Source organism: Python bivittatus, unplaced genomic scaffold (assembly GCF_059951505.1).
Source record: "Python bivittatus isolate LINGU-HERP-01145 unplaced genomic scaffold, Pbiv_v1 ctg000480_np1212, whole genome shotgun sequence".
In the NCBI taxonomy this organism is placed as follows: Eukaryota; Metazoa; Chordata; class Lepidosauria; order Squamata; family Pythonidae; genus Python; species Python bivittatus.
In genome coordinates, this window is record NW_028277075.1 from 105,748,752 (window position 1) to 105,765,727 (window position 16,976).

General features: G+C 39.8%; 1 protein-coding gene across 1 annotated transcript in view; it reads left to right on the forward strand.

The window, feature by feature from the left end:
• Positions 1-15,794, forward strand: part of B3GALT1 (beta-1,3-galactosyltransferase 1) — a 359,787-nt gene extending 343,993 nt beyond the window's left edge. The window contains exon 5 of the mRNA XM_088145191.1: positions 13,041-15,794. Coding sequence (XP_088001317.1) covers positions 13,257-14,249 — 993 coding nt within the window. The 5' untranslated portion in view covers positions 13,041-13,256 and the 3' untranslated portion in view covers positions 14,250-15,794. The remainder of the gene's footprint in view (positions 1-13,040) is intronic.
• Positions 15,795-16,976: the final 1,182 nt, after the last annotated feature.

The window sequence follows — 16,976 nt, forward strand, 5'->3', positions numbered from 1 at the left end:
GACTGGGAAAACAATCTCCAACTGAAATAATACTAGAAAGGAACTTCCCAAGGGAGGACCAGAACAAGCCACAGGTGAGATTTTCTGCAGATGTGAAGAAACTGCCTATGGAGTAAATGCCTCTTTGGAGCAGAACCAGGTTCAAAATAATTATATCTAAACTATTTGAGAAGATGTATTTTGTTGCCCTGAAAGCTTAGTAAATTATTTTAGAAAAGGTTTTCTTGCCCCAAGCTAGCCAAAGAAGCAAAAAAAGGACTCTCGTTTTATCTGGCTGATTTTTTCCCCATTATTACAGAATTTTGCTTTGTTCATTTTTTTTAATTGTCTGTTTTTATTACTTTCCTGCCAGCCTCGCAGAGGCTCAGAAATGCTTAGAGAACTAATATTTTTAAAGCTCTTGCTATTTTCCCCAAGGAAGGTGCTATTAAAGGATTGAAGAAAGAAATGCAAATTGCATTTCCAATTCTGTCCTCTTCTCTTGCTCCTCTTTTGTAAACGAAGAACTTTTTAAAAGCACCACCAGCACCATCATCCCAGACGGTGGTGCCACAACCTCCCTCTCTTTTAGAAGGATTGTGTCTAATTTTTATTTGATTGATCCCCACCCTAAAAAAAAAGAAAGCAGTTTGCAGTAAACAAATAAATAATTCTCAAACTAAACAGAAGCTCATTAAAGTAAGACCATTAAGATACCACAGTACAAAATAGTCAGCTGAATAAAGGCACAAATGGCAAGTAGAAGAATGTTGTGCTGACGATTTAAAAGCCGGATAAAATGAAAAGGTCTTTGGACCATTTCTCTGACCCAGTTTCTATCCGTCATTCAAATGCAGGCACACAACATGTACTACCCTCCAACACCAGGAGTTTGGTTTCACTACTTAGTTACAGGATTTAAGAAAAGTGCTTTTAATTTTGGACATGCCCATCTTCTGTTCTGGCTGGCCCCGCCCACTTCCCCTTTGTCCAGCCAAATTTTCAGCAAATCAGACAGAATTGTACTTTACCTGTCTGTGATGAGAAAGACCAGATTTCATACATCTCTTGGTATGGAAAGTCTGCAGTCAAGGATGCTTTAGGTCAGTGTTTTACCAACTTGGAAACTAAGATGTGTGGGCTTCAACTCCCAGAATTCCCCAGCCAGTATGCTGGCTGGGGAATTTTGGGAATTGTAGTCTACACATCTTAAAGTTGTTGAGGCTGAGAAACACCACTTTAGATGAAGCCTGTACTTTGCAGTCAACTGATGGGTTAGGGTTAGGGTTAGGGTTAGGGTTAGGGTTAGGGTTAGGGTTAGGGTTAGGGTTAGGGTTAGGGTTAGGGTTAGGGTTAGGGTTAGGGTTAGGGTTAGGGTTGCTCCAAACCACCCAAGTTTCACTCTTGAAATAAAGGCTTCACAGGTTATAAAACTGAGTTCCTCTGCCTATTTATTTAGTGTATTTAAATTCTACCTTCTATCTGAGAGCTCAGCCTAGAGCTCACCTCCTCAAATTTTATCCTGCTCACTCTGTAAGGTTGGGTGAGTTGAAAGACAAAAAGCCCCATATGGTTATGTGGGGATGTGAACCAGGGTCAAATTTATGTTTAACCTCCAAGGATATGGGAGTAATAATATGTGCATCTGGAAAAGCTCATTAATTAATCATTAATTAATTAGTAATTATTATGGCTGAATGCAAAACGTCAGTCTTCTACCATTAATATTGGCTGCTTGGTTCTAAATCCATATGCTTATTATATTGCAATTTGCGTGCTCTCCCCCCCCCCCCCCCCGATAAGCCCAGGTATGCAATAGTTTCATGCAACAAGATCCAGTTTCCAGCATCTCCAAGGAGAGTTGCACCTGGAACCAAAGAACTAACTGAGGATATAACGTACCTTGGGCAAATCACCCACAGCTCTGACTCAGTACAATGGAGTGTCTTAGGAAAAGCAAGCAACCACTAAGATATATACATTTTAAATATATTTCTGTTTTAATTGGCTTACAACTAGGTTCCCAGTCACTTTGTGCTTTGTGGGAAACATTTCCAAAGTTTCAGTAGGATGCTTAGGTTGTGCCTACCTCATTACGGGGAGGACTTTTCTATCCTATGAGACAGAGATACAGGAAATGCCCTGGTCATGGTTTCTTAGTTACCCTAACCAGGAAATGTGCAGGGAGAATGAGGATGATGAGTAGATGGGAGAGAGGAATTATCTTGCAGGTGCCCCAAACCATACAAGCAAAGGGTGGTGCTGAGGGGAGTCAGTGGTGTTCACCATCAGCCTAAAGGTGCAGATTCAGAAGCTGTGGTTGGACTACCACATTTTGCATCAATTGCTGCCCTCCAGGAAAATTGTGTTCCCCAAATAACATCAAAGAAATATTTGCTAGTATATCTCTCTGATGTTTCCAAGGATCAAAGAAGACATAGTGTTTCTTACAAAACACTGAATCAAGCAATCTGATCAGCTGTACATGATCATGATCTGAATGTTCAGTATGGACAAAGCAAGAAGACACAAGCTCTGTGCCTCCCGGCTTTAACTGTTCTCTAATTTTTATGTACTGAAAGTTTTTTCTTCTCCTAGATAGTACATCTGTTGTTGTTACATTTGTGGGGTTAAATCTGTGGATCTACAAACAAGGATTGAAAAATAGCCTAACTCCCCTGGTGTTACCCATGGAAGGTAGTAAAGTGTTAATATTTTTAACTGCAATAGACGTTTGCACATTTCTCCAGTGGGGAAGCACCTGCTTAGGTTTTAAGGAATACAGTCAAAGGGGTATCTTCTCCTTCCAAAAACAAAACTCTCCATTCTTTTTATGAACATTTCAATTAATGATTTGAAAGCTGAGCACATTCAGGGTCCAGTGCTAGAGCATCCCTTACCTCTGAATTTCTCATTTGTCTGGTTTCTGTAACAGGAGGGCACGCTAAACCCTGTAGCCCAATTAGATACTGGTCCTGGAGGGAGCTGGGGACTACCCACATCAGCCATGGCATTCTGGCAACATTGGGGGTGGGCCCAGGTCACACGTCCCTGTACCCCTCATGCTTCTTTAGTTTTGGTTACCAAATAAGATGGCTCCTAAGCAAATCCTAAAATTTGATTGGGCTCATGTTTTTCCTCAACAATCCCTACACGGGAAATGGATCTGTTCAAACACCATTGAACTATTTGTATTAATAGGAGGCTCTCAGCCATGATCAGAATGATGACTGAAGCCCCAGCAATGACAATGAATGGAAGAACTGGAGAGTTTCACGTTTTATTTCAAGAACTTCTCTAGACTGGAAAATAATGGATCATGGAAATTACAGTTCTACCACCATCTGGTAGAGGTGGCTATGAAGGATGATTAAGGAAGTTAAGTGGGTCTCTAGACTTGGAGATAAAAAGAAAACCATGTACAGTTTCTTAAATCCCTCTGTCTGAATCAATTAGGTACCAAGAAAAATACAATATTGAAATTTTTCACAGCATTGATTAAACTCTGTTTAATGTGGTTTTTTTTAAAAAAATCTATGATTACTTTATCATTTCCCAGCCATTAAGATTTCTATCAGATGTGGAGAAGGGATTGCACTTGTTAGCCTTTCTGGAGTAAGAATTTACCTGATTATTAGATATACATTGTGGGAGTTGGGCAATTATGTAAGAATGCATAAGAATCTAAACCACAAGATGTCAACTGGGAGAAAACTAGTTCTACCACTAAAGATCATCTATCAAAATGATCAAGTTGCTGAAAGGTAGACAGGGAACCTAGTGAAAACAATCCAGATAATCAATCTCATTCATGACAGCCTGGACTGCCCAACAACCATCTACTTCAGCACATTATTCAAGACAGCCTTTTAACCTCCTGGACCAAGAAGATCTTCTGCTGGATGTGCTAACCCAAGAGTCAAGGGAGAAGCAAGCACTAGTACTGCAGGTAGTGTATCCAAAGCTGCAAGGCCTAGTAAAGAAAGGAGAGTGTTGCACTGCATATTTAATAGTACCTAAGTCAAAACAAATTGTGAGCAAAGTGTCTAATTAACAAGTTGCACTTTCTTTCCAAGGATTCTTTAATATCCTGTAGTTCTCCAGATGTTGCTGAATTACAGCCTAGCATTCCTCACTTGGGTGATGCTGGCTAGGACCATTAGAATCGGAGAATCACAGAATGGAAGGAATAGATGGGAACTTGGAGATCCTTGGAGGAATAGAAGGGATCTTGACTAGTGCACTGCTACAGCATTCCCAATAAAGGGCCATCCAACTCTGTCTCAGCACTTCCAGCAAAAGAGAATCCACCACCTTCCAAGACAGGCAGTTCCACTGTTGAACAGCTTTTACCATAGAAAATGTTCTTAATCTCCAAGCAAAACCTACTTTCTTCTCTTGTCTTCTGGAACAATTCTGCCCCATCTTCTACATGACAGCCCTTTGGACACTTGAAGACAGTTATCTTGTCACCTCTCAGACTTCTTTTCCCCAAGCTGAATATTCCCAATGCCTCCAGGCATTCCTCCTAACTTTTTCCTTTTAGCCCCTTACCTTGGTTGCTGTCCTCTGAATATGCTCCAGTTGGTCAGCGTGCATCCCAAAAATGTGGTGCCAAGTGATGGGTGCAATACAAAGGTGCAGTTTGATCAACGCAGAAGAATGATGAACTTGATATTATATTTCTGTTGACTCAGTCTGGAATTTGCTTTTTTTGCAGCTGCAACACACTGGGGGCTCATGTTCACCCTCCAAGGTATCCAGAATCTCTTTCAACATACTGCTGCCCTGTATGGTTCCCCACATCCTATCCTGCTGCCGTTGATCTTTCCTACCTAAATGTAGGATGCATTTGTCCCTGTTGAAATTCATCTTTCCAGCTTGTCAGAATTTTCCTGAAGGTTGACAGTGTCCTCTAAGCCATGAGCTATCTCCACATCTTTGTGTAATCTATCATATTTTCTAAGCCATCATCCAAGTAATTTATAAATATGTCACCCTTCTCCAGTCCTCTGGCACCATCCCTGTCCTCCATAGCAAGGGGTTCCGAGATGACATTTTGTAAGCTGCTTCAGGACTCCTGGATATAATGGGTCTGGTCCTGTTCTGGAGACTTACCCTTACTCATGGTAGCCAAGTGCTCTCTGATTATCTCTTCATTTAACTTGGGTTGCCACTCCATCCCTTACTGATTGTTCTGCACAGATCCATGTGAACACACACACACGCGCACACACACACACACACCCTTAGGGAAAAGACTGAAACAGAGGAGTTGAAGAACTTTGCCATCTCCCCAGCCATCTTCTCCCCAACGGTCCACCCCTTCTGACATCACCAAAAAAAGCTCTTTGCGTGGCTTTTAACATCCTTTGCCAGTTCCTTTTGTATTTTAGCCTTTCTAATTTCCTTTCTGCAGATATTAACTACTTGTGGTGAATCTCCTTGGTGATTGTTCCCATCTTCCATTTCTTATACGTGTCTTTTCGAAGCTCTTGGCTCAATCAAAAGCACCCTGTGCATCCACAGTGCTTGTCCTCATTTTGTTCCTCACTAGAATGGGGTTAAATTATAACTGAAGTATCTTTTTTTTTAGAAGTTGTCAACCTCCTGCTCTGCCTTTGATCATGGGATTGCACCTAGAAGTGTGAACGCCACAGGCAGCATCTCAAAAGAACTTCCAGTGGAAAATTACAGATGAAAACACAAGACTGAGATACGATAATCATAAGATGGCCATGGCCTGTTGCTTAAGATGCACAGTCACTGAGCTAGCATAAAGAAAATAAATACCAGAGACAATAGAGTAGACTTAAAATATAGTGTCATAATAAAAGTAATTTTATGTCATCTTTCTAAATAAATGTGGTTACTTATCCTGCCCAAGGTAAATGGATTTCCTGAACCAAAAGCCTTCATCTTACTTCCTTGGACTTGTTAAGTTTCTTGTAGATTGCAGCCTTTCATCAGCAGCTCAGGGAAGATGCACCTTAGCTTTCCCTAGCCTCTGACACTCAGCTTCCCCCTTAGTTTTAAAAGGCAGAAAAAACTAGCAGAGAGGGAGCAATTTGGTTGCTCTCCTTGCTTTTGCTACCGGATCCTCAGCCATGCTTGAGTCAAGCCGAACATTGATTGAGCATCTGAGCCTGTCATGCTTGAAGTGTGGGAGGGGCTACCCCCACCACAGCCACAAAGCACCTATGAAGGACCAATGGATATATGGACTGTAATGGCACATGCTATATGGACAAATTATAATCCCGTCCTACATTAAAGCACTGCCCCCCATTCCTGCAGATTCTCATGCATATAATTTTTTAAAAAGTATATTTAAAGCATAATTCTAATTCAGTGTAGAATTTGGTTACTGGGTACGTGAATTAAAAATGACTTGCTTTAGGCAAAACTATGCATCTAGTTAACTCCACAGCTGGATGGTTAAACAAAACTTACAACTGCTCTCAGTGTAGCCATTTTCTCAGAACAGAAGACCAAAAATGAGATTTAGATGCGTTCACCAGAAGAAGAAGAAGAACACAAGAAGGACCTTGAAGGTCCCACTTAGCTCCACACATGCAAACCTTCCGGCATCCCCCACTCTGAACAACTCAAAGAACCAAATGCATTCCTCTCTCTGCTCCTAAGATATATTGAGATGTTGCAATCCTTGAAAAGAATTTGCAGAAAAGGTAGGAGATCCTTTTGGGGTCCAAGAGAAGGTGACCCTGCCTGGCATCTAAAAACAGAAGGCTCTAGGCTGGTATCAATGTGCCTACCTTGCATTCTGTGGGTCCAGGATTCAATCACTGATCTGCCTTCGAGGAGGGCTGGAAAAGATTATTGCTTGAAACCCCCTCTTTTGGTGTCCTCTCAGAATATATAAAACCTTTTGCAGTTTTGAATTGCTGTGAGCTAGTGAGTTGGTGGTCAAACCTAATTCCATGTCCATTTAGTCTGGCATCACCTGTCTAAAGCCTAAACTGAAATTAGAAGAGTGATTGGAAGATTATGGGGAGAGGTGTAAGACTGAGGAATGAAAGCTTCCTTGGCAAAAAGTCAAGAGTCTTATCATCATGACCATGTTACATTTTAATTCAGGTTCACTAGACTTATATCTTTCCTGGAATTTTCTTGTCAATGTGTTTAACTCCACAATGAGGAACTTCTAGGGGGCAGTGTACTTCTTTTTCTTGCATATTTGGTACTGCTCGTACTTGGTCCTTGGACTGAATCTTTTCACATGATTACTCCACAAATGGGGACTTTTCAGCATGGAAGCATCTATGCAAAGATTAAGATGAGTGTGGGCCTCAAGATAAGAACATTTAAGTCCAGGGAGCAAAGCAGCCAATTAGGTCAATTATTATTAAGAAATGACAACACATCATCTGACGATTTGAGGATGGGGAGAAGGATAGAAAATTCAGGGACAGGATAGAGAATATTGAATTCAGACTAAGTAATTCAAACTAATGCCTGATTCAGTTCTGGCTGCCTTACACTTTTCCTTATCCAGGTGCCCCAGAAGACTACTCATTGTTTTAAGAACTGGACTTTATATTTCTGAAAAATCTGACCTAAATGCCACCAAGCACCACTTTTAAACCTGATGGTATCTACTTTGAATTCTGCAAAATCTCAAACCTTTCAGCTAAGATGTTATCTTGATGCACACAGCCTTAGCTTAAGCCCCATTTTCTTCTGGATTTTTAATCATCTTGCTTGATTAAGAGTTCTTGGAATCCCAAAAGTTTGCATCCATTTTATTGTTTCTTTCTTTTGGTTGATCTAATAAAGATATTGATCACAATAGACATATTGATTGATTCATAATAAAGCTATTGCACTATTATGAATTTTTATTATTTTTCCTCAAGTTCAACATAGCTGATTTTGCTTTTGTATGAAACACTCATGTAGCTCCCTCCACCTTCAGATGTGAAAGCTTTCCACCTCAAATTCACTCAAAGCATTCCAATCATGTGTAACCTTGTGCTAGTTGAGTTTCCAGTCAGTTTATTCACAGCTTATGGTTATTGCAAGATGGACTATGGTGCCAGCAATGTAGTCACTGAATTGACCTTGGGGGATCTTGAAAAATCTAAGCAAGGTCAGACCCACTGGGTTGGAAAACCACCAAGGAATCCTAAGACTATGGGCTATCCAGGGAAGGGGGAAGGGGGGGAAACATCCTGGACAAAGGTAATGGCAAAGCATTTCCATGTTCTTATGAAGATAAATTCATGGGCATATCCAGGGAATCACCAGATGGACTTTAAGGAGTCTTGCAGCCCTTCCCATGCGCTGAGTCTTCTCCAGATGTATAGTGGGAGAGTGGGTTCAAAAATCACATCTTCTCCAGGATCACCACATTGGTCATTTCCCTGCTGCTATAGCCAGTGATGCTCAATAGGAATAAGGAAATATATTTTGTAACAATAAAATCTACAATTTACCACTTGGTGGAAAGGAGAGACCTCAACCGGAATGATTTATCCCTAGCTGATTTGGGGGAGATCAAGTCATGATCCAGTTTAATGAGTGAATCCGTCCCCCTGCCCTACTCCCCGCACATTTTAGGTATGATTTCAGATATCCTTGCCCTGATATTAATTTCAGGGCTTCTTGGGACTTTCCTTTATTGAAAATCTGGCTGCAGCAAAGGCTTCTGTATCATAAAGGCCGTAATCATCCCTTCTGAAAATCAAACTCCCAATCTGCCACATCCATTCTCCTCTTTATGAACATCCAAGAGGCCAGCAACCAAGATTAACCTGGAGCAGAGAAACCACATGTCTGCAAGGCTGACTTATTACGGTGAGATAATTGAAGTGACTGGTGGCAAATATTGTCAACAAAGCTATTGGGAAGACAAGTGTTTGTTAATGGGCACTGAAAGAGTTCTTACCTGCAAAGAAAGGAGCTAAGAGGACTCAGAAGGGGCCTTTTGTATTTGCTGCTCCAAGTTTTTACTATATTTAATAGAGGCAGGAAAGGGACAGAAGGTTTGCTGGCAGAGCTCACAGCTGAAAAACTAATCTCAGTGGCTATGGAAACTGAAGGTGAAATGTGTAATTTGCATCAGTTTATAACCCCTCTGGGATGCAATTTACATGTTAGTGCTGTAACCAAATGTGATTGATGTAATCATGGGTGACCTATCATACAACACAGAACCAGGGAAAATTCTAAGAATACTTTCTAGGAGGCAGGGAGGGGGGAAAGCAGAGGTTTGATGCTTCTGGAACAGCAAATATTTAAAACACAATTTTGTATAAAGGTGAAGAGATGGCAAAGTACCTGTTTTGTATGCCGACCTCAGATTCTTCTCCTAGCCTTCTCCAGGAAAGGCTCCCACTCAAAACTCTGAAGAACCATTACTACCCAGCATATAACATGTAAAGTGTTTCTCTTTATTGTTTTTGCTGTACCTCCCTCTCTTGCTTTAGGTTTATGGTAAAGGATAGTTTCATTCAAAGGCCACATCTTCTCCTGCAAATCTCAGTAGCAAAGCCTCCCAATTGTCCTGCCAGCATGGTTGATACTGAGTGATGCTGGACCTTGTCCTTCAGCTACATTAAGAGGGCCAGAGTTCTGCATTAAAAGCTTAGTTCTCCACAACTGAGCCTGGAAGTTAGTTAGGCACCACCCACTCAGGTTGGCCTCTGACTAACAATGTTGGCAAATGCTCACCACCTTGATGTGTTTTTAGTGTTTAGTAGCTCTTCCAAGGACGTTCCAGTAATCTCCTTAATCCTGTCCCTCCCATCTTCCTCCTCTTCTGCTTCTCTCAACCTTGCTGGGTATTAAACTCAATCATCAGTTTATATCATGGGCCCAAAGAATGTGAGTTTCTGCTGGCTGATCATTGCCCTAAGTGAGCAAAGTGGTATTTTCTGTATATCTCAAATTATTAAGGAGTTGACCTCCAATTTTGATTTCCAGATGACATTTTTTTTCCAGTCCTGCTATTCCTAAAATGTATATGGTGTGTATATTTTACTATATTTTTCTTCCCAAATAAGTCAAATTAAAAAAGAAAAATTGTATAAAGTATTTTAATGATCCCTTTGATTTTTACATCTTAGAAACTTATCCTGAAGGCTTTATATATAAATTCCTTAATGTAACGGCAGTGATGGTGATGGTGGTGGAGTCTAAGCAATTTTACAGATTTTTATCAACAACCCTAATTCTCAACAACTGAAATAGACAAAATTTAAGCATTTGAAACAACAGCTGCCTCATCATTACGTGTGTGTGTGTGTTTTCCCCAATCCAGTTAAAGTAGGATTGAGGAACCTGTGATTCTCCAGATGTTACTGAGCTAGTGCCAAGGTTCCTCACTGTTGGCCATGGGCTGGGGCTACTAAAAGTTGTAATTCAGCAGCAGCTGAAAAGCTAAAGCAGTGTAATTTAAAAGAAGACAGACTGGCTCCATTGGTTTCACTAAATGTTCACCATGACTAGTTTAAGTTGGATTTGGGTAATATAAATTAGAAAAGTAGCATCCGTAAAGGCATATTTTTTTTAACAAAAACTGAAAATAATCTTAACAGCCACATTATTTAAGGTTTTCTTACAGCTCCTAGCAATTTCCAAACTCTTGTTTTGTTTTGTTACCAAGGGATTCTATTTTCATCAAACACCTTTGTTAATAAAGAACATTTCTGTACAGAGTGAGCACTTCCAGCACAGCTCTTTGAAGTAAAATGCTTCCTGCTACATCTTAGCAGCATCAACTGTAAAGAACAGTCTTATGGTCCAGGGGCCTCTCCTGTGGCAATTGCCTTTCGTGTTTTACTAGAAATGTGAATTTTGAATATTTTCTGCACTGTTTCACATGAAACGGAATCCCCAAAGATTATTGATCCTCTGACAGGCTGCTGGGTTGCAACATGAGGCTCTGAAAGCAAAAGAGCTTTTTAACTGTACAACCTTTGTACAGTTTGACAGTGTTCCCTGGCATGAACCAGGCTGTCTTGGAATTACAGAGACATCTGGAAGAGACCAGCTTTATGACATACTAGGGATGTTTTTTTTAGAAAAGAAAGGTAAATCATACCATGCCATATAAACTAGGGATGGATGAGATTCTTAACTACGGTCAGTCCTTGTTTAGTGACTGCCTTGGACAGCGACTGTTTGCAGTCATGACAGTGATGAAAAAGTAACTTTGCGCCCAGTGCCCACATGTACAACATTCGCATTGTCTCTCAGACAGGTGTTCCCCATTGCAGTCAGTTAGTACATGTTGTCTATAGTACAATGCCTGACCCTTTTTTTCCCCTTTTTTTCTGCCTCACAGAGAGGAGAGGTTGTCTAAACAAGCTACCTCTTCCTGAACTGCTTTTCTCTACAACCCTGGGTGTCCCTAAAAAGTGCTAACCACAAGTGAACAAGCTCAGCTCTGGGACCTTAACGGGTTGATTAGAAGGCCCTGCCAGCTCCCAGCTGCTGGCTGAAATTGACAAGACCCTAATCAGTTTCACACGAAAGGCTTCTGTTTGCCTTTGTGGCCTCCTAAGCAGCTGGCAGCTCAGTGTGCTAGGCAAATAGCCAGCACTAGCGCATTGCTTTCCATGTGTATTCCCCATTGTGTGCCTGTTCAGTCTCTTATAATCCCTTCCTCTCCGATGAATGTAAACACAGCACCAGGGTTAGCATTCCAAAGGGTGGGGGAGTGGGGAAAAAGGCCTATACCGTTTGCCCTTTTACCCAGTTTCCTTGTGAGTCCAGTTTTGCAAACCTTCCCTGCCATTTGGGCTCACCCAGCTGTTTGGGGTCATATCCTTCTGACACTGTAAAGCAAAGGAAAGCTGAAGTAAAATCATAAGCACAGCCATGGTCATGTGATTTTTTACTTAGTGACCACTTCACTTAATGACTAAGGTGCTGGTCCCAATTGCGGTTGCTAAATGAGGACTACCTGTATAGGGATTGCTGCTAAACATCTAATAACCATGCCTTTGTCAGTCTCATCAGCACTACATATTGTCTCACCAAGCCAAAGACAATGTGGGCTAAAACAATAATTTCATCATTTTAAAACAATTGACAGAAGGAAGACAATAATCAAAAATCACTTAATCACAGCAATTAAATCAAAAGGGATCAGCCATCTATAACCACCTTTCAGCCACCTAAGAGCTCTGTTTATGCAGTCTTACAATGGTGGTCTCTCTTTTGGGTCTATGAGCGTAATAAATTCTATTCCATTCCATTCCAACCTTGTTTGATAAACTTTATAATCTCTGAAATTGTTCACTGTTTAATATTCTCTCAGTATTTTTTATTATTAGATTTTTTAAATACATGCTTATTTATTTACCCAAAGTTGCATGGGCTGACCAAACTGCTTTCTTTTTTAACTTAGTATCATCAGATCTTAAAGCATTATTTTTGTGGAGTGATAGTAAATACTTTATTACTGACTTAGATAGAATACATACAAGTAAAAGCATCCATAAATATAAATTCTTTGTATTAAATTATTTTGTTGACTTTTATAGTATGTTGTATATGTTTTCCTCTAAGCTGCTTGGAGTTATCTGAGAAATTACAAGATAGAAGTATCTTAAATAAATAATAGTTCAGTCTTATTCGTGTCTCCCATGGAGTTCAACTACAGTTATTGACAGGTTAGTGAATATAAGACTGCTCTGTAAATAACTATTAGGTCCAATAGGTCCGTGCTGTCTCATGCCCTTATAAAATATCTGTTCATGTGACTCAAATCATGCCAGGACTTTGCCCCAAACAAAACCAACTTGAACAGCAAAATATCAATTTGGTGATGGATATTTTATGGTTTGCTGAAGATCTTATAGGAGGAATGATTTAGAGCTGTTTACCATGATTTGGACAAGCACTGGAAGCCAATATTAAACTTCTTAAAGCTGTTAAGCAAACTGCGTTTCTTTCATTCAAGTTCATATCACTTTGTTTATTCTGTGTTCTGCACAAAATGGAATGGTTATAATCATGCTTACCATTGGGCTATTCAAACATCAGAATAAAACAGCACCATCAATAAGCATTTTTTCATTTATGTTTTTCAGAAATAACATCTCACCCCAGGAAATGGAAGCTACCATTAGACTGAAGCAAGAAAACCCATCCCTCTTAAAACCTTTTCATGGATTTCCATGAACAAGTGTCATGCTGCTCTTATGTGTCAAACTTTTAAGATCTGAAAAATAACATGCTGCCTCTGTGGGACCAAGTGGTGAGAAGACAATTGGTTCATTCTGTTGATTAGAAGAGCTTCAGGAACAATGCCTTCAAAAGTCTCCTGTTTGTACGTCCTGACAGTTGTGTGTTGGGCAAGTGCTTTGTGGTACTTAAGCATAACACGTCCCACTTCCTCCTACACTTCATCTTACACTGTTCACAAAACTTATGACAGCATCTCAATGGCTCGAAAAAATGTTTCCTTTGGGAACATAAGAACTCGACCAATAAACCCTCATTCGTTTGATTTTCTCATAAATGAGCCAGAGAAGTGTGAGAAAAATGCCCCCTTTTTGGTTATTCTAATCAGCACAACACACAAAGAGTTTGATGCTAGACAAGCCATCCGAGAGACATGGGGAGATGAGAACAACTTCAAAGGCATTAAGATTTCCACTCTCTTTCTTCTTGGAAAAAACACAGATTCTGTGTTAAACCAGATGGTTGAGCAAGAAAGTCAAATTTTTCATGACATCATTGTGGAAGATTTCATTGACTCATATCATAACCTGACCCTGAAAACATTAATGGGAATGAAGTGGGTGGCCACATTTTGTTCAAAAGCTAAGTACATCATGAAAACAGACAGTGACATTTTTGTAAATATGGACAACCTTATTTACAAGTTGCTAAAACCTAACACCAAACCAAGACGAAGGTACTTTACTGGCTACGTCATCAACGGAGGCCCCATCAGGGATGTCCGTAGCAAATGGTACATGCCCAGGGACTTGTATCCTGACAGCAATTACCCACCATTTTGCTCAGGCACGGGCTACATTTTTTCTGCCGATGTAGCAGAGATGATTTACAAGACTTCCCTCCATACTAGACTTCTTCATCTTGAGGATGTGTATGTGGGACTCTGTCTGCGGAAGCTTGGCATCCATCCATTCCAAAACAGCGGCTTTAACCACTGGAAGATGGCCTACAGCCTGTGTAGATATCGGCGTGTTATTACGGTACATCAGATATCCCCTGAGGAAATGCACAGGATTTGGAATGATATGTCAAGCAAGAAGCATCTCAGATGTTAGGACTTTTTTCAGATGTAAATACTTTGGTTCTTATTATATCAGTAGAGAGCAAACAGACAATGGGGTATTCACTTCTAGGAGGGAAAATCTTAAGAATATTTTGGTTGGCTGGTCTTCCCAGCTATAACTTCTGGTTTACAGACTGCAGGTTCTAGTCATAATGATCTTGTTCACATCAGTCAAACCAAGGAAAAGCGGCATCTGTCTTGTCCAGTCTGTCAAGCATATGCATAAGAAGACGAGTGACAAGCAAAAGATAAAAATTAATTCCCATTAGGTCTTCAGAAAGAAACCATTCTCTAAGGCAATGATGGGTCATTTGTTGTAAAGAAAATTCATCCTCACTGAAATTAATTTAAAAATGCAAACTGAAATGGTGCCAGGATAGGCTTCTACTCCAAGTTAGATGCCACTCTCTCATCAAAGTCTAATTGTCAGTATACAGTCATTGCTAGGACAGGATTCTGAATGCATCTTGTGTAGATTTCAGTCTATGCATCGTCAGTTCCAGTTACCCAACCATTTTCCCCTAAATTAAGATGTGGGCAGCATCTGAAGTAATAAATGGGTCATAGCTAAAAGCAATTTGTTTTAAAAGTCACTATTTTATAATTAGAAACATTTCGGTATTTAAACACAAGAAGCCCTTTGGATCCCCATCTCCTCATTTAAAAATCCTATTCCCATTTAAGCAGAAGGAAGCCCTCTCGAAATCAACTGGGCCCCCTTTGATTAGAGGTAAATAGTAGGACAAACCAGCAGCCCCTGGAAAAGTGCCAGTGACCAAAGGGGATGTCTGATTTCCTTGGGTAAGACTGGAGAGAGATTGACTTCAGAATAGGAACCCTGAGGTTGGCTCCTTCTTACTGTCATTGTATATAACATCCAAGACCAGCTGATGGGGCATCAAAACTCTAACATCAGAAAAGTTTTAAAAAGGAGGTTAAAAGGAGTTGGGCCACTGGGTAAAGCAAGGGGATCCTAGGATCCAAACCCTTTACCACACCTCCATCCTGTGGAAGAGTTAATTTAAAAATACGTTGATACAAACATCTCTCTATCCTTCTGCTTTGCCCGTCTGCTTGTAGCAGAACATGGAGATCACAGAGCCTTCAGAATTGGCTAGGCTACCATTCCAGATTATATTGCTCTGTCCGAACTTAAAATATTCCCCAAAATGTCATCCTGTGTAATTTTCTTTGTGGTAATAACCTTGCCAAATGCCAGATCCACTCCTTGCTACATACAAACTAAGGTGTCAAAAGGTTTTGGTAATAATGTCATGTAGTGGTGAGGGGGAAAAGATATTACAAAACGTAAATCTCACATGTGTAAAAATGGGAAAATTGCTAAATGGTGTCACTTCCTTTTTAGCAACTGAAATATTTGTTTTTAATGTTGTTTACTAATCAAAAATCAACTGTGCCATTTTATTTGCAGGAACAGTGTTAAAAATCAGTAGAAATGCCACTTAACTAAGGAAGACATCTACATTGCTATGATGTAAACAAAATGCTAATAAACAATATCTGTAATTACTGGGATTCCAAGATAAGAAAGTTCACAGCCAAAATTCTGAATGGAACCCTCTTAAAAACACAGTTTATTGCAACACTTTGCTTTTTAGAGAGCCCAGGTGTATTTTCAATTATTAAAAAATGCCCACTGGAATTACAGAACTGTATGCTGTAAAGACGAACATAATCGGGGGTGGGAGGTGGGTGGGATTAAAAAGGGCTATGAATTAAATAGGAAGCCAACAAAAAGGGGATGTATGAAAATGAAAACCATTTTCTATTCATTTCGCATCTGTGCCCTTCCAAATGGCATTATCAACAGTAGCATTTGAAATCAACATCCATCACAATTTGATAGCATGATATTTTATTAATTTAAAATACAAACCCCATTTGACACTATGGACAGTGATAATGCATAGTATTTTAAAAGCCAAACGTTACCATGTTTATGGAATCCAACCTCAGTTTGATGATGGACCATTTCCTAAAAGGTACATGGTTAGCCATCCTATAAATAGAGTTTCATCAGCAAAATAGGAGAAAGGTAAATTCCCTCTTCTCCCTATATAAACGTACATTTAGCTTAAGAGTTAAGGAACATTTTGGAAAAAGAGGGTAGGGGAAGGAGGAAAGGATAAGCCCTTTGGTTCAACCGATTGTCACTGGATCATCCCTGGAATCTTTCCGCTATTTAAAGCTACATTTTGTTCCCAGAGTTTTTAAAAATATGTATTATCTAGTAACACTTTCACTTTTTTGACTTTGGGCATCAGAATCAAAAGGTGTCCTGGAATGAATAGGTGGTAAATGCCTCTACATTCAAGAGATCGTGCATGGAATAGTTAACTTGTTTTGCTGCGCATATACTAGGGCTGTGCAAATCAGCTAATTCATCTGATGTGAATTTGCAACTTGATTCAAGAACTCAGTTTGATATAGTTCAAATTTGCAATGGGATTGACACAATCAATGCAATTTAATAATTTGGATGCTTGGGTGCATATAAAATATTCCACTGAATTCTGAAGCTCTATGAAAGACACCCAATTCAATTTGATATGTTGAATCTGTTCGGCAAATTGAATCAAAGGGGTATTTTGACTGAATTGTCTTCATATCCAAGTTTCATATATCTCTAGCATATACAATAGCTTAGTTTGGATAGAACAGTATACAGTAAGCTAAGAATGAATTGAGATGTTAAAGT